This window comes from Oppia nitens, unplaced genomic scaffold (assembly GCF_028296485.1).
Source record: "Oppia nitens isolate AA-2021 unplaced genomic scaffold, nextdenovo-longstitch-racon4-pilon3 scaffold1_pilon_pilon_pilon, whole genome shotgun sequence".
NCBI lineage: Eukaryota > Metazoa > Arthropoda > Arachnida > Sarcoptiformes > Oppiidae > Oppia > Oppia nitens.
The window spans coordinates 10,910,665-10,928,738 of NW_026533199.1; the positions used below are offsets into that span (position 1 = coordinate 10,910,665).

At 27.6% G+C, this 18,074-nt stretch overlaps 4 protein-coding genes across 4 annotated transcripts; 2 read left to right on the forward strand and 2 right to left on the reverse strand.

Moving 5' to 3' along the window:
* Positions 1-496: 496 nt before the first annotated feature.
* LOC128951424 (uncharacterized) lies at positions 497-3,010 on the reverse strand. Its single transcript, XM_054296672.1, has 4 exons — positions 2,723-3,010; positions 1,605-2,179; positions 768-1,089; positions 497-706 (listed from the first exon to the last, which is right to left on the reverse strand). The coding sequence occupies exons 1-4, from the start codon at positions 3,008-3,010 to the stop codon at positions 497-499; spliced, it is 1,395 nt and encodes a 464-aa protein (XP_054152647.1).
* A 1,650-nt stretch (positions 3,011-4,660) lies between these two features.
* On the reverse strand, positions 4,661-6,688 carry LOC128951425 (uncharacterized oxidoreductase YjmC-like; the record flags this gene model as incomplete). The annotated part of the gene is made up of 7 exons (XM_054296673.1): positions 4,661-4,714; positions 4,803-5,009; positions 5,217-5,335; positions 5,456-5,735; positions 5,855-5,916; positions 6,270-6,458; positions 6,523-6,688. Coding segments are annotated over 7 exons (1,077 nt in total), but the record flags the coding sequence as incomplete, so codon positions are not given.
* Positions 6,689-9,297: 2,609 nt separating this feature from the next.
* Positions 9,298-10,134, forward strand: LOC128952309 (neuropeptide-like protein 31). The gene is made up of 2 exons (XM_054297680.1): positions 9,298-9,502; positions 9,725-10,134. Exons 1-2 carry the CDS (start codon positions 9,421-9,423, stop codon positions 9,865-9,867), a joined length of 225 nt encoding a protein of 74 aa, XP_054153655.1. The 5' UTR covers positions 9,298-9,420; the 3' UTR covers positions 9,868-10,134.
* A 1,018-nt stretch (positions 10,135-11,152) lies between these two features.
* Positions 11,153-11,727, forward strand: LOC128952497 (uncharacterized). The gene is made up of 2 exons (XM_054297902.1): positions 11,153-11,352; positions 11,481-11,727. The coding sequence occupies exons 1-2, from the start codon at positions 11,271-11,273 to the stop codon at positions 11,624-11,626; spliced, it is 228 nt and encodes a 75-aa protein (XP_054153877.1). The 5' UTR covers positions 11,153-11,270; the 3' UTR covers positions 11,627-11,727.
* The last annotated feature ends 6,347 nt before the right edge of the window (positions 11,728-18,074 follow it).

Consider the following 18,074-nt stretch of genomic DNA (forward strand, 5'->3'; position numbering starts at 1 on the left):
TGAGCTCAGGTATGTAAGGACAGGGATGACGGTCCATATAAAAAACTATAGTAATTATTATATGTAAACGGTTTGTCTGGACGCCGGAGACAGTAGACAATGGGCGCACCGGTCAATGCAAACGACGAATCATGTGATGGTCTTTACCGATGTTTTCGATGTCCACTTCAGATAATAACGACAACACATGACTGATGATGTCTTTACTACCGGTGCTTATGTTAGACCTGGTATTGAGAAATACTTGACTGGCGTTTCTTTTAGAGTCCAAATCAATTGTTTATTATGAGTGAAATTATTATCATATCATGACATTAACATAAAAATAAAGTTAAATTTACTTTTATTAAAAATTTTAATAAATTAAAATACAATATATAAAAATTATTATATTTTATTTGAATGAATGTCATTTCATGAAATATCATTTATATGTGTGTTATTTAAAATGAATTATATGTATAACTGAAATATTTAATTATTAAAAAAACCTAATTTATATATCAATATTATTGGCTAAAATATGTGTAACATTTCTAATGTGTAGGTTATCCTCTTTGGCGACAAACATCAGTTCATTGAATAGTATGGCAATAGTGTAGAGAAAAACAACTGCCTGTGCCATAAAATCACGGTTCAGATTGACTAAACCAAACAGTGTTAGGTTAGCACTGTTTGATAGTAGACCCGATGCTATTAATTGCATCTAAAAAATATACAATCAATAAAAATAAAAATAATTATATAAATTTATATAATAATAATACCTCATTAGTATATAATTGACTTCTATCTGACGGATCGGTAGCCAAGACATACTCGAACAGGTATTTCCCGGTATTCATGGATTGATCGGTAACATCGGATGTCTGTTTGATTGTATAAAACATTGAAAACAACATCAATGTTATGACAATCAAAGTGGATATCACTTGACTTTTGTCAGTATTATTGGCATTATTATTAAACAATGCCAACAGATCCCCGATTTCAACAATTATACCGAAAAATAGAAATACAAAATATGCAAATATAAAACCATTAAATATTTGATCGATTTTGTCGACGTTATCAAGATTTTCTTTATACCTGTTTTTATGAAGATTTAATATTTGAATTATTTTTATAATATTATATAAAAGTAATTTTAATAAATGGTTTTATCAAAATCCTCCTAATATAAAAATTATTTAATTTTAATATATTTATTATAATCTATTTCCTAATAAAATTTACAATTTTATTATATTAATAGATTGCTTAACTTAATTAGTTATTAGTTATATCATGAAATAAACTTTACAGTTATCTAAAAAAATAACATAAAAAATTAACTTTTAATATTGACTAATTAATATCATATTTAAAAAAACGATAAATGCCATAATTAAAAAAAATATATATATTTATAAATCGTTAAAAATAATCTAAATAATTATAAATTAACAAATAAAACACATATTTAGGTTAATTATGTGCTAATCATTCATAACTAATAGTAAGATATTTTTTTTTAAAAATATCGCTTAAAAAATTTGCTTAAAAGATACAGTATTATTTAATAAAATAAATTTATTGCTAAAAAAACGTATTGATTGACTTACCATTGTTTGACAATCTCCAGGTGCTTGAGTTCAGGTTTAACCTGACGTTTGGTTAGTGTCTGTACATAAAAGTTCAAGTGTTCGAAACGGAACTTCATTATCCAACACAAGGCTATATAGAGGACCATAACAAACAATACTACATATAGTGAATACAGTGTTACAAATGTAAACATGGGATCGGTTAGTATAGGACGGGGTTTATGACGGGTATTGATTGCCATAAAAATTAGTACAACAATATAGACGACACACAATATGAGTAGTGATATAACAAAAAATGTCAAAAACGTCAGTTTCAACTGATATTTCCAATGAAAGTATTTGTAATGCATTAGTACTGTTTGGTCTAAATGTGGCGTCCGATCCAATCCACGGATCAATTGACGCAATTGTTTCCTATAGATCCAACCCATGTCCAGTGCCCACACACCCACCAGACTGTAGATAAATGTAAATATTTCGTCCCATAATTGATCACTGAGCTGACCCACTGCCACAATATGATAGAAAACACGGTATAACCAAAATAGACATATACTGTGCACTAGTATACCCATTATTATTGAATATATCTAAAAGATATTTACAAAAAATAAATAAATAAAAGTATATCAAATATATATATATATATATAGTATAATAAAATAATTATTGTATTTTTTAAATTTAAAAACTGGAATAAATTAATTGGATATATTTTATATTCATTATATACATTGATAAATAAATGTTTTAATATTATAGTGTATACAGTAATTTGTTATGATATACTCGTTATGTATATCATTATAAATCGTAAATCGATTTTAGCTATAATAAATCATATATTTATTTACTAATTCTGTGATCTATTTGATGGACATATATCTAACCTAACCTAACCTATTCCTAAACTTTGGTGGATTAAAATACTGTATACACTATAAATAATTTTGTTGTTGTTAAATATGTATAGTTTTATAATTTTTAAATAAAACATATATTTTTTTTGTTTGTTTTACATAAACAATATATACTAAACAACTAATAGAGTTTTTAGATAAATTTGCTAAAATAAATAATAGATTAAATCTAATAACACATATACGGTAAATATATTGTATAACTGTACATACATTTAGCAATCCGTGTCGACTGAGGTATGTAAACGGTTTGTCTGGACGCCGGAGACAGTAGACAATGGGCGCACCGGTCAATGCAAACGGATATAGTATGCGACGAATCATATGATAGTATGGACCGTCTTTACCGATGTTTTCGATGTCCACTTCAGACAATACCGACGCCACGTCATCGTCGTCCTCACCGATGGTGTCTTTACTACCGATGCTCGAGTTTGATCCGGTTTTCAGACACACTTTACTGGCGTTTCTGTGTATTGGCATAGAGTCCAACTCTTTCATGTCTATTATTATTGACATTATTATTGTTGTTATTATTATTTGTTTGTCTAACTATTAGTTGATATTATAAGTTTTATCGATCATTATTAACATTATAAATAAATATTAATTTATTTACAAAAATTATTTATTTTCTAAAATAAAATTGCGATAAATAATTTAAATAATATTATTTTTATTTATTATATAAAAAACATGTCTGCTTATTATTGTATTAAAATTCAATTTATAATTAATTATTGCTTAACACAATGTGAAAAAATTTATCTAATTTTATTGTTTGTTTGTATTTACTACTAGAAAACAATGATTAGATATTATTGTTATTTATACTAACGTTTACTGTACTCCAATTATATAAAAAATGATACTATATTATTATTTACTATACTATACTTAACAATACTATATTATTAAAATTTTTGATTAAACGTCTATATTTTTTCTGTACATAAATTAAATTATTCACTAATTTTTTTAAGTTTACTAAAATATATATATTGTTATATTTATAAATTTAATAAATAGTTAATAATTTATAAAAATTATTAACTACTTATACAATATTAAATCAAAGTGTAATTAAACAATTAAAATAACTTATTTATTTATGATTTAAATCTATTAATATAATTTACTAGTAATAATTTAGTTATTAATAAAAATCTAAAAATAACTTATAAATTATGTTTTAATGATTTATTAAGAAATATATATATATCCATTATGTTAAAAAAACTGTAATTAATTAAATGCTTATTTTTTATACTAAATATTTATGTAAATTAGCTTTTTATTTAATTGTATACTGTGTTCAAATTGATATTAATTTGGAAATATCATTATAAATCTTTAAGAGATTTATAAAAGCAATTAAAAAACTAAAATATCTGAACAAACACTTCAATTGCAAATATGATTAAACACAGTATATTTTTATTAAAATAATAATAAATTAAATAGTCATCAATAAAACTTGTTATAATAAATTACTTGATATATTTATTGTTAGTTTTTGGTGATTAATATTAATATGATTTACTAGTAATAATTTAGTTATTAATAATAATAAAAACATAAATAATATGACTTAATATAACTATAATTTTTAATAACAATAATATTAGTATTTTAAAATTAATTTAATTATTAGTTTGCATAATAAAAGCATAACTAAAAAAAATAATATATTTTATAAAAAATTAACAAAAATCCAAAATAAATTATAAAATTATGTTTAATAATTCATATAGAAATATATGCATAGTTTAAAAACTGTAATAAATTTAATGTATATTATTTATACTAAATTTATAAGTTAATTAATATTTTCATATTGTGTATACTGTGTTCAAATTAATGAATTATTAATTTGGAAATATAATTATAAAAATTAATTCTTATTAATTAATTATTTCCCACTAATTATATTATTTACAGATTTTAGATTTATAATAATATAAATAGGATTAAACACAGTATACTTTTTTTTTAAAATTAATATATATATAAAAAATTTAATAAAACTTGTTATAATAAATTACTTAATATATTTATTGTTAGTTTTCGTTGTTGGTGTTATTGTTGTAAATAAAAAATTAATTTTATATTTATCATATTATGTATATAAATATCAATATATATTAAAAATTATTTTTCAATAACCAATGGTCGATTAATACCAAGTGAATCAGCTATTTGAAACTATTATAGATTATTATTAAAGAAAAATTAATTAATAATCAATAAAATAATTAATAATAAAATATTATTTTAAGCTTAAAATTATTACCGCAAACTCTACTTGTTTAATATGATAGGGTATACCACCCAATGAGTCGCACAGTTGAATGTGTTGGCGCTCAGGATCTCCGGCAACCATTACGTCCAGCTGTCCGTCTACTGGTTCCTGATTGCGACACATGTCTAGCAAATTTTCTAGCCGTCCCTCAAATCCCGGTGCAAAATATGCTGGATTTATAGCTATAAAACAATGACTCTGAAAAAATTATAAAAGACATATAAATAACAAATTTTTTAATAATTATTTTTTTTCAATAGAAAAAATATTTTCTAATCTTAAAAAACTCTAATTTTATTAATTAAATTATTAATAATTATATTTTTTATTTAGTTAATTTTTATCATTAAACTTAGTGGGTGATATCGATTTATTTTTTTGAAAATTAAATTTTGAAAAAATTACCAAGTTCATCGGCTCCATACTAGTTGAATGTTCACGTATTGTCGGTCCGTACAGACCACCCGATAGTACTCCACACATGAGTTCAACCATCATTGACAGTCCATACCCTTTATAGCCACCTATACTCTCGTTAAAAAAAATAACAAATAATAACATTTATAATAATAGTATCCTATATTAACTTATTAGCATAAGTTTACAATAAAAATATTATTTTATTTTTAAAAAATATATATTACTTGACTTTTCGCTGCCGCCCAGCGGTAAGAGTGCATAAAAATTGTCCATTTTGTCCAATGGTTGCCCATTTCGGTCAATAGCCCAGCCCTCTGGTATGGGCTCTCCCTTACGGTCTTGTATTTCCAGTTTACCCTTGGCCACTGCCGTAGTGGCCATGTCCAGTACATAACTATCACCGTTAAGTGCCGGTGCGGCCACCGATATCGGATTTGTACCGATTGACGGATGTTTAGCACGAGTGGGTACTACTATTGGTGTTGCATTAGTAAATGACATACCCTATTGATAATTATTGATAATAATAATTAATTTATAACTTATGAGTTTATATTTATTTTAGAAATTAAGTTTTACCTAGATAAAATAATAATTGAAAATAATAAATAAAAATTACATACAAGTAAATCATGTTTCAATGCCATCATACTATAGTATCCAGCTATTCCAAAATGATTACTACCTATTTAGTAAAAAATTAAGTATTTTTTTATAGTATAAAATTTTAAGTTTATTACACTATAAATTTCACTAAACAACTAATATTTAGTTTATATGTATAGTATTATATATATACTTAATTTTGTTAATTATTAATGAATACAATAACTGTAATGTAGTTTTTTTTTTAAATATTTATATTGAAGTTTGTGCAAGATATTCAAATTCAAATTAAAACTAAACTAAATTCTAGTTTAATAATTTAAATTATAAATAAATAAATAGTAACTATCTATTTTTTGTGTATTAGGTTATAAAAAATTTACAAATGTAAATAAATGCACACATTTTTTATGTAATGTTAATCTACTATACCTTTAACTGATACCATACCGATGCCGCACTGTTTTGCTTTATTTATGGCCAAATCCATGCAAAACATACCGACTACTGGACCTAACAGGTTGTTCCCATCGACCCATGCCGTGGCTGTACTTTCTTTTAATATAATTGGATTGCCATGAGATCTGGCTATCTTTGACTTGATTTCATAAATATATAAATCTATAATATAAATACACAGTATAATATATAATATATAAAAAATAATTGTATATTATATAATTACCTAGTCTATTTAGTCCATGACTAAAATGACCACGATAATCAGCTGTAACCAGTAGTTCAGCTAACTGTGCCGCGTGTTGGGGGTCACTGCCTACTGATACCAGTGCTCGGGTCATAAATGATTTCATTTCATCAAGACTAATTATGTTTTTAGTATTATTCATGATTAATTTATTAAAAAATATACAAATAAAATTTGTTTAATAAATATAAAATTAAATATGTAATATAAATAATAAATAAATGTTAAAAATTTGTTAGAAACGCTTAATATTAAGTTTTATTTTAAATTTATTAATGAAATGTAATTTTTATTTTGTGTATAATCTATCAATAAATTATCAATAATTTTATTTTCTGTGGATAAATGATAACTATATTCTGATTAGTAAATTATATTAAATAATTATGATTTTATTTTTAATTAATATTAATAAATTAGCATGACAAATAAAATTTAATATTTAATAATTGTTTGTTTTAATTATTATGTTAATATGAGTTTTATTATTTAATTAAAATTTTATACTTTAGCCATTTATATAATAAAGCTTATTCATATTAAAAAATAATCAACAAATAAATGTTTATATTATAAGCATAACATATTTTTTGTTGTTGTAGTTTTTAGTAAAATTATAGATAAAATAATTATATATATAATATATCAAGTTTATCAAAATATAACCTTATTCAAGGTTATAAAATACGTTTGTATCAAATGTATAGATAATAATGATTATAAGGTAATAATAATAATAATAGTAACAATAATGTAATGTATAAATTGATATTGTATCATTATAATGTTTTTTTAACCTGACAAACATTGTAATTATAATTGCGAAACAAAATAAAAATTTTGTTTATTAAAAATAAACTATTAATACATTATAATGTAATTTTATTTTTATTTTTTATAACTTATTATATAAATAGATTTTGTAAATAAAATTTTTAAAAAAATATTTATCTGCATATTATTTATTACTTTAAACTAACTAGTAACTATGTGTAATAATATTTCAAATTAAATATAAAACATAGAAAATAATTAAAGATAATTGATTAATATTAAAACTTTTAACAATAAAATCAACAATAATTAACCCAATAAATAAATGTAATAAATTTATTTTAAAATATATATTTGACTTTAATACAAATATAAAAAAATAGATGACCTTGTATAAATATATATATATATATTAAATTTAATGTATTTAATACTACACGTTTTTTAGCAAATTATGATTATGTCAAAATGTTTATATCAAAAAGTTTAACTACATTTTGTTGTCATTTCATTGTAACTTTTTTTTAATAATAATAATAATAATAGACTAAAAGTAATATACAATTATATATATGTATATTTTTTTGTAAATATATCAAAGTTTCTTTTTCACACAATTATATATATATATATATTAGATTATATAGCACTAACTCAATAGCTTATAGTAAAAAGTTATTTTTATATTAAACTATTTAAATGGAAATTCCCTCTCAATATTTAATAAATGATAATTTTTTCTATGGAAATATGGCAATAAAAATACCATTTATAATACAATTTGTGTTTGCAATAAATATATGACAATAATATATACTGTAAATAGAAAATAGTGATGGATTTATTGTCTATAGTTTTTATGTTGAAAAATCTTGAAAATTATTGCTAAAACAAAAAATAATTAATTTTTATATTATAGTTAATAATAGTTTATTATTTACAGTAGCATAATATTAATATTTACACTAATTGTTAAATACTTATAAAAAGAAAAGTTATGTTTATATAATAATTATATTTAACTAATACTAAAATTTTATATAATTATAAAATTGTAAAAATGCATATATAAATGAATTTATTTTAATATCTATTCCAATTATATTTAAATATTTAATTACTTTAATAATCAAAAATATCACATGACCCTGGACAAACATATAAACTATTATCTTAAATTTAGTATAGCAATCTAAAAGTACATATACAGTACATAAATAACTAATTAATTAATATAATTAAACAAATATATTTTCAACTATCACACTAATAAAAAAATATTTTATTTTATGTATATTAGATTGATGATGGTACAATCTAAAGTATTTTTAAATATTAGTTTTTATTTAATTTTAATGTATTTTCCAAAATTTTTAATTAAATATTATAATTACTTATTTCGAAATTTCTTTTTTCTACTATTTATTTATACTTAATTTATGTGTTTATAATAGATATTTATGATAATAAAATTTTTGTATTAGCAATTAAATTTGTTTTTTAAAAAAATAATGATAATTAAATTGACTTTATTATGATTATTATTGTTGCTTCAAATAGTATTCGCAAACTTTACAATATTATTATACAAATATTATTGCATTGACTGAAATATATAAACTCAAAATTTTCAATGACAATCACAAAATTATTTGAAAAAATATAAGCAATAATAATATAATGTGAGAACAACTGTTGAACAAACTCCCCATAAAAAAATATTATTATTATTATTATTATTATTAGTTTTAGTATTTATAGTAGTAGTAGTAGTAGTTATAGTACAGTACTTTTATGTATAAATATTATTGAAACTTCAAATATTAGCTATATTTTTGTGGGGAATTTCAAGCTTTCTATCTATCTATTTATCTATCTCTCTCCCTCTCTCTCTCTTCCTCTCTCTCTCTCTCTCTTTCTCTATCTCTCTCTTATCTAAAAAAAATACAAAAACAGTATCTATTAAGACAACTATAAATAGAGACAGTCAGGTAAACTGGACACACCATAAGCAAGTGTATGATTCTAGTGTGTAGTACCACTTGAAAAATATTTGATAAATTATTTACTGAAATATATCCATTGAAAAAAACAACAACAAAAATGAACAAGCTAATATTTTCGGCTATTTTGATATGTTTTATTATTGGCATGTTTGCCGTATATAATGTTGATGCCCAATATGGTAAGTTTAACTAAAATAATAATAATAATAAATATTACTTTCCTATTATTATTTAAATTTACTTAATTATCAAAATTTGTTAATAATTTTTAAATTTGTTAATAATTTTTAAATTTGTTAATAATTTTTAAATTTGTTAATAATTTTTAAATTTGTTAATAATTTTTAAATTTGTTAATAATTTTTAAATTTGATAATAATTTTTAAATTTGTTAATAATAGGCTACGGTGGCCGCGGAGGCTATGGTTATGGCCGTAGAGGTTATGGCGGTTATGGAGGAGGATATGGCGGCGGTTACGGCGGTCGTAGATATGGCGGCTATGGATACGGTAGAAGAGGAGGTTATGGCAGATATTATGGCTAATGTTTTACTCACAAAAAAATGAACTAATAAGTTGATCATAATATTTAATAGATTGAGCTTGATTATAGTTATTTTTTTAAAAAAATATATGAACATGCTACTTTAATTATTGATTTTTTTTTAAAAAATTGTTTTGTTACAAAATATAACATTTTGTTTGTATAATATTTGTTAGTTTTTAATTATCAAAAAATTAGACAAACATTTATTTAATAATTCATATAATTCATAATTTTAATTTTCTCAAATTTAAATGTTGCAGATCAAATAAATTTTGTATACTTAAAAATTGTTTACTTAATTTTAATAATAAAAACAAAATTACTACTTATATTTTTGATTTTTTATTAAATTAATTTTACTAAAATAATCAATTAAAAAACACTAATATATTTTTATAACTAATTAAGTTAATATTTGAAATTTAAGTCATACTACAGTATAATAAGTTATTGCAATAAAAACATAAAATTTAATTTTAGTTTTAGTTTTATTAGTTTTTAATATTATAATTAATTCAGTAAAATAATAATATTTATTAAAAATTAATAATAACATGTATAAATACTTTTACTGTACAAAAAACACGATAAAAAGTAAAAATATTTAAATCAAAACAACTAAAACTTAAATATTGACTAATAATTATTATATTTTTAGATAGTAATTTATCATGTTAAAGTAAAACATTATTTTTATAAATATATAATACATTTTCTATTATATTAATTTATTATTTAAATATTCATCATTAGCAAAACATTTATTTTAATAAATTATATAACAATAATTTTGGATTAAATTTGGATTTTACTTAACAATGTTTTATTATTATTATTATTATTACTTGTTATTACATTTTGAAAGCATAAATTTGGCAAACAATACTAAAAGTTACAATAATTATGATTGATAATAAAAGATAAATTTAATGGCAAAATTAATAAATTAAAAACAATATTACCTTTTAAAACATTTACTATTGAAATAGTATTTTAAATTTTTTTTTTTTAAAATAAAATTTTAATAAATCGATTAGCAATCATGCATAAAGAAAAAATCATATAAAAATTTTTAAAGCATAATATTTATTAACATTGAACAATTTTATTTTTATATTATAATAATAGTATTTACTATTTATAATAATAATAATAAATGTAATAATCTTACATAGTAGTTGGGTAATAATAATAATAATAATAATAATAATAATAAACTGGTTATACATGTATAATCACCTAGTATAAATAGCCCAAACTTGAAACTAAACCAGTTTATTGATATTGTTATTACATTATATACAACTATTTGATCAGGAATTTATTTTATCAAGATAGTTTTTTTGTATTATTCATATATATATATATATTTGTTAAACAACAACAATAAACAACAACAAAATGAGCAAGATAATTTTTGCGGTCATTTTAATCTGTTTTATCATTGGTATGTTTGCCGTAATCAATGTTGATTGTCAATATGGTAAGTAATATATTAAGTATTTATTTTTTGTTTTGTTTATAAAAAAAATTAATTATTTAAAATAAATTATTTAATAGTTTTTTAATTAATAAAATATATTATTTATTTATTTTTTGTATAACTTTCAGGTCGTGGAGGTAATAGAGGTTACGGCGGTGGCAATCGTGGATATGGCGGCGGTGGAGGTGGAGGTGGACGTAGATATGGAGGAGGAGGCGGCGGCCGTTACGGCAATGGTGGTGGTGGTGGGGGTCGTTATGGAAATAGGGGTTAAATCAATAGAGGGAATGGTTATTGGAAAAAAAATTTTGGGCAATAAATTAACTTTGCTTTAAAAATTAATATATTATTAAAAATATATAATGTTTTAGACATTATATTAATAGTATATATTTTCTACTTAATAGTTCAAATATGTAAATCTCATTTACTTGAAACATGTTGTTGAGGATATCTATTATATTACTTTTAGCTATAATTTTGAATATCTATTTTTATATACCTTTTAATTGATACCTATTTTATAGTGCATTCCATATTATACTTAAGTACTTTTATTGCCGACAACTATCCATTTACACCTATTCCTGGTATGATCGGTCATTTAGGTCATCCTATTGGCACCATTAGACCGATCTAACCGTCCAACTGTCTTTTATTTGAACTAACCAATAGCTACCCATTTAATACCATTACATACCTGTACCTCACACACACTATAAAAACCCAATGTACTGCTACACTACTAGAGAGAGAGTGTATACCTAACCGCCAAACTGTACTGACATTTTATACAGTAATTCATACCATTACACTCAACTACATGTGCTTATAATACCTACAGTTAACAACCATTGTATTCATACATTTTTATCTTATTATTAAATAAAGTGAATTAATATTAATTGTGAGTAAAGTCATTGAAACGTCACATCACTAGTTCACCTACTGTTCCTCTGGTCAACTGAACTCTGAAGTCTAGAAGTCATTCAAGTATATTAGGATCTCCTCCCTGGCCTAACTCGGGTCACCACTACTGCAGATCTGTCTATTGTTTGAGTGACACACACCGTGGCATTCAAGCAATCCTATCATCAACTGTTAAGTCAATTACTGGCCGACCAGTTGATACTACAATCAGTTGTTGGTCTCAATCGGACCCACGCGAGACAACTGTTACTTTGATTAGTTGGAGTGTCGAGTACTGGTCTCATACCGACCCACGCAGTGTACTGACAATTACTGTCCTATTGACCGATCTAACTAATCATAACAAAACTATCTGTGGTTGGGAAGTCCCTTAAAGACAACACAACCGCAACAAATTGGCGCAGTCGGCACAGATCACAATATTGATCCCTATCTACGCTGAATGACTACTCTTAACGCTACAGGATTCACAAGACACGGAACACGCTATACCATCGAACCGAATCAAGAAATTATCAATACAGACAACATGGTTGACGATAATACGAGCAACGCAGCAGCGCCTGCAACTCAAAGCACATCTACTTCTACCGACAATACAATGGCGACGGCTATGCAAAACCTATCCGTCGATCCGACCGTCCAACACATGGCCACTAAAATTACTCTCAAAGTTCCTAAATTCAGTGGTGCTCAGGACTCAACTCTTAAAGTAGAAGCATTCCTCCAAATGTTTGAAAGGGCTTACCGTACATATACTGATGACCGTAAAGTTGACCACATTATGGAATTTCTCATCGACGACGCCGCGAACTATTTCGGGTCAGACATACTGATCGATCCCTGCATTAAGTGGGATAAAGTCAAGCAACTATTGACCGATCGGTACTCGCATTGCGATATACCTCCAGAAGTAGGAGCCACCCGCCGACGGCAACAGCGTAATGAACCGATGAAGACATATTACGACGAAAAAATGAAACTTCTTCGTCGTGTCACTGGATATACAGACTCTCAAAGAGCTAATCTGCTCACAGAAGGCCTACAACACGAATACAAAGAATACTTTTACGGCCGAAGATTTCAAAGTACTAATGCTTGGTTAGAGATGGCTCAGGACATCGAAGCCGATAAAACAAAACAATCGTACCATCAAAACAAACCTCGCTCTCACTTTTCACAGGACAAGTCCAACGATCGGTCAAAAAGGCCTAACCCTAACCATCGAAATGACCGATCAAATAAAAATCGACCGCCTTATTCATGTAGGATCTGCCGAGACCGTGGTCTAACATCATGGCATTTCCATAAGGATTGCCCTTATAAACCAACAGCACCTCAAAATGATAATGGATCAGCCATCGCTCCACAACCATCTCAAGCATCATCTAATCATTTTATCCGTCATCAAACTATGGCATCAGCATCTGATTCACGAGAAATTATCTTAATTCCTGGTCGAATAGGACGATTCGAACTCTCCGCATTTGCCGACCCTGGATCTACTGTAAATATTATGCCATTACATGTAGCGAATCATCTTAAACTTCACATCAATCGTAAACATTGGACATCGATCGATCTGGCGAGAGGATCGGTCCGCACCATCGGTGAAGTTTCATTCAGACTTACCATCAATCGAATGACAAAAACAATCCGATCGCAAGTACTCGATGGATTTGCTTATACATTACTTCTATCACTTGAATCTCTCGGACATTTTGGTATTATCATCGACACCCATGACAAGACAGTGTCATACAAATGGTCTAAAGATAGACATTACTTCACACAACGGACTTCAAACGGACATCACTGTCATCTTATAACAAACGCTATAACTGATCGATCAAATGACCGATCAGTTCGAACAATACCAACAAAAGCTGAACAACTCGTTAATGAGTATAAACATATTTTTGCCGCCGATTCTACTGATTTAGGCCTCATTAACATCGAACAGCATCGAATCATTTTGACAGACCAACAGCCAATCGCACAGCGACCATACCGTCAATCCCATCAAATGGCAGCTGAGACTGCACGTCAAGTAAAAGATCTCCTAGAAAAAGGTCTAATTCGGGAAAGCGTTAGCCCATACGCAGCACCGATTACTTTGGCGCCCAAAAAAGACGGCACCTTTCGTTTGTGTATTGACTACCGTCGACTCAATTCGGTAACCGTTGCTGATAAGACACCTCTACCAGTCATCGCAGACGTGATCGATCGACTACAAGGATCGGTCATCTTTTCTAAGCTTGACTTTGCTTCGGGTTACTGGCAGGTAGCCGTTGCTCCCGAAGATATTACCAAAACAGCATTCGTAACCCGCGACGGCCACTACGAGTGGACCGTTCTACCGTTTGGACTGAAGAACAGCCCTGCAACGTTCCACCGAGTCGTCCGTAAGATTTTAGGCGACTTACACAACAATGGCGTAATCTCATACCTCGACGACATAATAATCTACGCTAAAACTCAGGAGCATCACGACAACATATTGGCTGAAGTATTCAAACGCCTGGCTCTCAATAACGCTCGCCTCAAACAAGAAAAATGTGAGTTTGATAAACATAACATCGAATTTTTAGGACATCATATCGATGGTCAATCCGTTCGACCACCCGATTCTAAAATCAAAGCCATAATGGACTTCCCGACGCCGACCGATCAAAAGGGAGTTCAACGCTTTCATGGACTGGCCAACTATTTAAGAGAATATATTCCTGATTTTGCAACTATAACTGCTCCACTGACTCAACTAATGAAAAAATCTAAATCAAAGGACTTCCTGTGGACCGATCAACACCAACAATCGTTCGACAAACTCAAGGAATTGATGGCATCGGAACCGGTTCGGGCTATATATGATCCCAACCAACCTATCGAATTACATACCGATGCATCAACAATAGGAATCGCCGGAATACTTATCCAAAATGACCGACCGATCGGTTATTACTCACGTAAACTCGCTGACGCCGAATCACGCTACACAGTTACCGAACTGGAATGTCTAGCAGTGTTTGACTCTATACGATACTTCCGTATATACTTGGAAGGAGTCAACTTCAAACTATACACAGACCACAAGGCCCTCAAATGGCTTATTAATTTTCAATCTACTAAAAAACGACTCTTCAGATGGTCTGAAGAGCTTAGTCTGTATACCTTTGAGGTTATACATAAACCCGGATCTCAGATGGCTCACGTCGACGCCTTGTCCCGCGCACCTATCAATTATTTTATACGTGATCAAGTCATATTGCAACATCAAATACAGGACACCGAAGCTAACGCGGTATATGAAGAACCAGTTCGAGTGGTAACATCGACCGATCAAACACTACCGAAATCAACATCTGATAATCGATCGGTCTTCCATTCAACTAATTTGGATGAACTGTATACCATCCCCAAGTATGGCCGATCTCTATCCATCATACCTCCGAGTCTAGTACATCCATTATTAGAACAAGCGCACGACAGTAGTGGTCATCCAGGAATCCGTATCACCACTAAGCAAATCAAAAAACATTATTACTGGCCATCAATGATATACGATATTAAACAGTATGTCAAGTCATGTCATATCTGTCAACTGGCAAAACCAGCGAATCATACACCATATGGTGAACTACAGCCATTACCGACACCAGACCTTCCGCTCAAACTCATCGCTATGGATACCATAGTTATGGGCAGTGAAGCGGCCAACTCAAGACATAAATACATACAAGTCGTGATCGATCACCACTCGCGATATATTTGGACTAAAGCCACACCAACTAATTCGGCTCAAGCATGCATATCAGTGTTGACCGATCTAATTAAGACAACTGGCCGCGAACCTGACGCTATATTAACCGACAACTTTAAGACATTCAAGTCAAAAGAACTCAAGAGATTCCTGACTAATAGCAATATCCGACATCTATTTACGTCTACATATCATCCGCAGACAAATGGTACAAATGAGAGGGTCAACGGATCGGTCAAAAAGGGATTATCTATCGCTTTATTGGCTAACCCTCGCCGAAAATGGACAACATTATTGAAAGGAGTGACCGATAACTATAACAACACTATTCATACAGTCACTGAATTCACACCTTCGTACCTGATGTTTGGAACGGACACATTGAATACCCAAACCGACATACATGAAGCCCGAAGACTGGCCAAACATCGTACGGATCTCATCAAAGCAAGAACTAAAGCAGCGTATGACAAAAGTCACCACCCGATCGATCTAAAGGTTGGACAACTGGTTAAACGGCGCATACCATACAATCGTCCGGATTTCAAAAAGCTATCACCGAAATATGAAGGACCGTTCACCGTGACATCAATCCCTGGACCCGTCAACGCGCATATTAAACGATACAACGACTCATCCGAACCCTTCCTGATCCACGTCGGACAACTGGAACCATACTTCCTCCGGGATCAGTCTTAAAACGCGGGGGAGTGTTGAGGATATCTATTATATTACTTTTAGCTATAATTTTGAATATCTATTTTTATATACCTTTTAATTGATACCTATTTTATAGTGCATTCCATATTATACTTAAGTACTTTTATTGCCGACAACTATCCATTTACACCTATTCCTGGTATGATCGGTCATTTAGGTCATCCTATTGGCACCATTAGACCGATCTAACCGTCCAACTGTCTTTTATTTGAACTAACCAATAGCTACCCATTTAATACCATTACATACCTGTACCTCACACACACTATAAAAACCCAATGTACTGCTACACTACTAGAGAGAGAGTGTATACCTAACCGCCAAACTGTACTGACATTTTATACAGTAATTCATACCATTACACTCAACTACATGTGCTTATAATACCTACAGTTAACAACCATTGTATTCATACATTTTTATCTTATTATTAAATAAAGTGAATTAATATTAATTGTGAGTAAAGTCATTGAAACGTCACATCACTAGTTCACCTACTGTTCCTCTGGTCAACTGAACTCTGAAGTCTAGAAGTCATTCAAGTATATTAGGATCTCCTCCCTGGCCTAACTCGGGTCACCACTACTGCAGATCTGTCTATTGTTTGAGTGACACACACCGTGGCATTCAAGCAATCCTATCATCAACTGTTAAGTCAATTACTGGCCGACCAGTTGATACTACAATCAGTTGTTGGTCTCAATCGGACCCACGCGAGACAACTGTTACTTTGATTAGTTGGAGTGTCGAGTACTGGTCTCATACCGACCCACGCAGTGTACTGACAATTACTGTCCTATTGACCGATCTAACTAATCATAACAAAACTATCTGTGGTTGGGAAGTCCCTTAAAGACAACACAACCGCAACAATGTATTTTTAAAAATCCAATAAAAAACAATTTTTTGTTTATATAAATGTTTTTACAATATTTATTAATCTTTATATTAAACTTTTAAATCCTTTTTTAAATAATAATTGAGATAAACAATTAATACTTGAATTATAATTATTCTATACTTAATACAGTATGTATTTTGTATTAATTTAATTAAAATTATAATCTATATTATATTATATATATTAATATACCATATAAATACATGTTTTGTTAAGTAAATATTTTAAATAAAAAATTTACTTTAAAAATACAATGCCATTCAATTTTTATATATTTATTCTTTAAAGTTATTCAAATAGTTGAAACAATAAATAAATAGATCATAATTTTATAGAAAAAATAAAAATATTACAATTTAAAAAAAAAGATTTATTTAGCTATAAAATTATATTTTTTAGGTTTAATCAATA

Bases quoted from the DNA above. Each gene is read 5' to 3' on its own strand.
- LOC128952497 (XM_054297902.1), top strand. From the start codon at position 11,271: ATGAGCAAGATAATTTTTGCGGTCATTTTAATCTGTTTTATCATTGGT. The intron at 11,353-11,480 runs GTAAGTAATATA...TATAACTTTCAG, and splicing joins CAATGTTGATTGTCAATATG to GTCGTGGAGGTAATAGAGGT.
- LOC128951424 (XM_054296672.1), bottom strand. From the start codon at position 3,010: ATGAAAGAGTTGGACTCTATGCCAATACACAGAAACGCCAGTAAAGTG. The intron at 2,180-2,722 runs GTATGTACAGTT...AATATCTTTTAG, and splicing joins GTCGACACGGATTGCTAAAT to ATATATTCAATAATAATGGG. The intron at 1,090-1,604 runs GTAAGTCAATCA...TCATAAAAACAG, and splicing joins CTGGAGATTGTCAAACAATG to GTATAAAGAAAATCTTGATA.
- LOC128952309 (XM_054297680.1), top strand. From the start codon at position 9,421: ATGAACAAGCTAATATTTTCGGCTATTTTGATATGTTTTATTATTGGC. The intron at 9,503-9,724 runs GTAAGTTTAACT...TGTTAATAATAG, and splicing joins TAATGTTGATGCCCAATATG to GCTACGGTGGCCGCGGAGGC.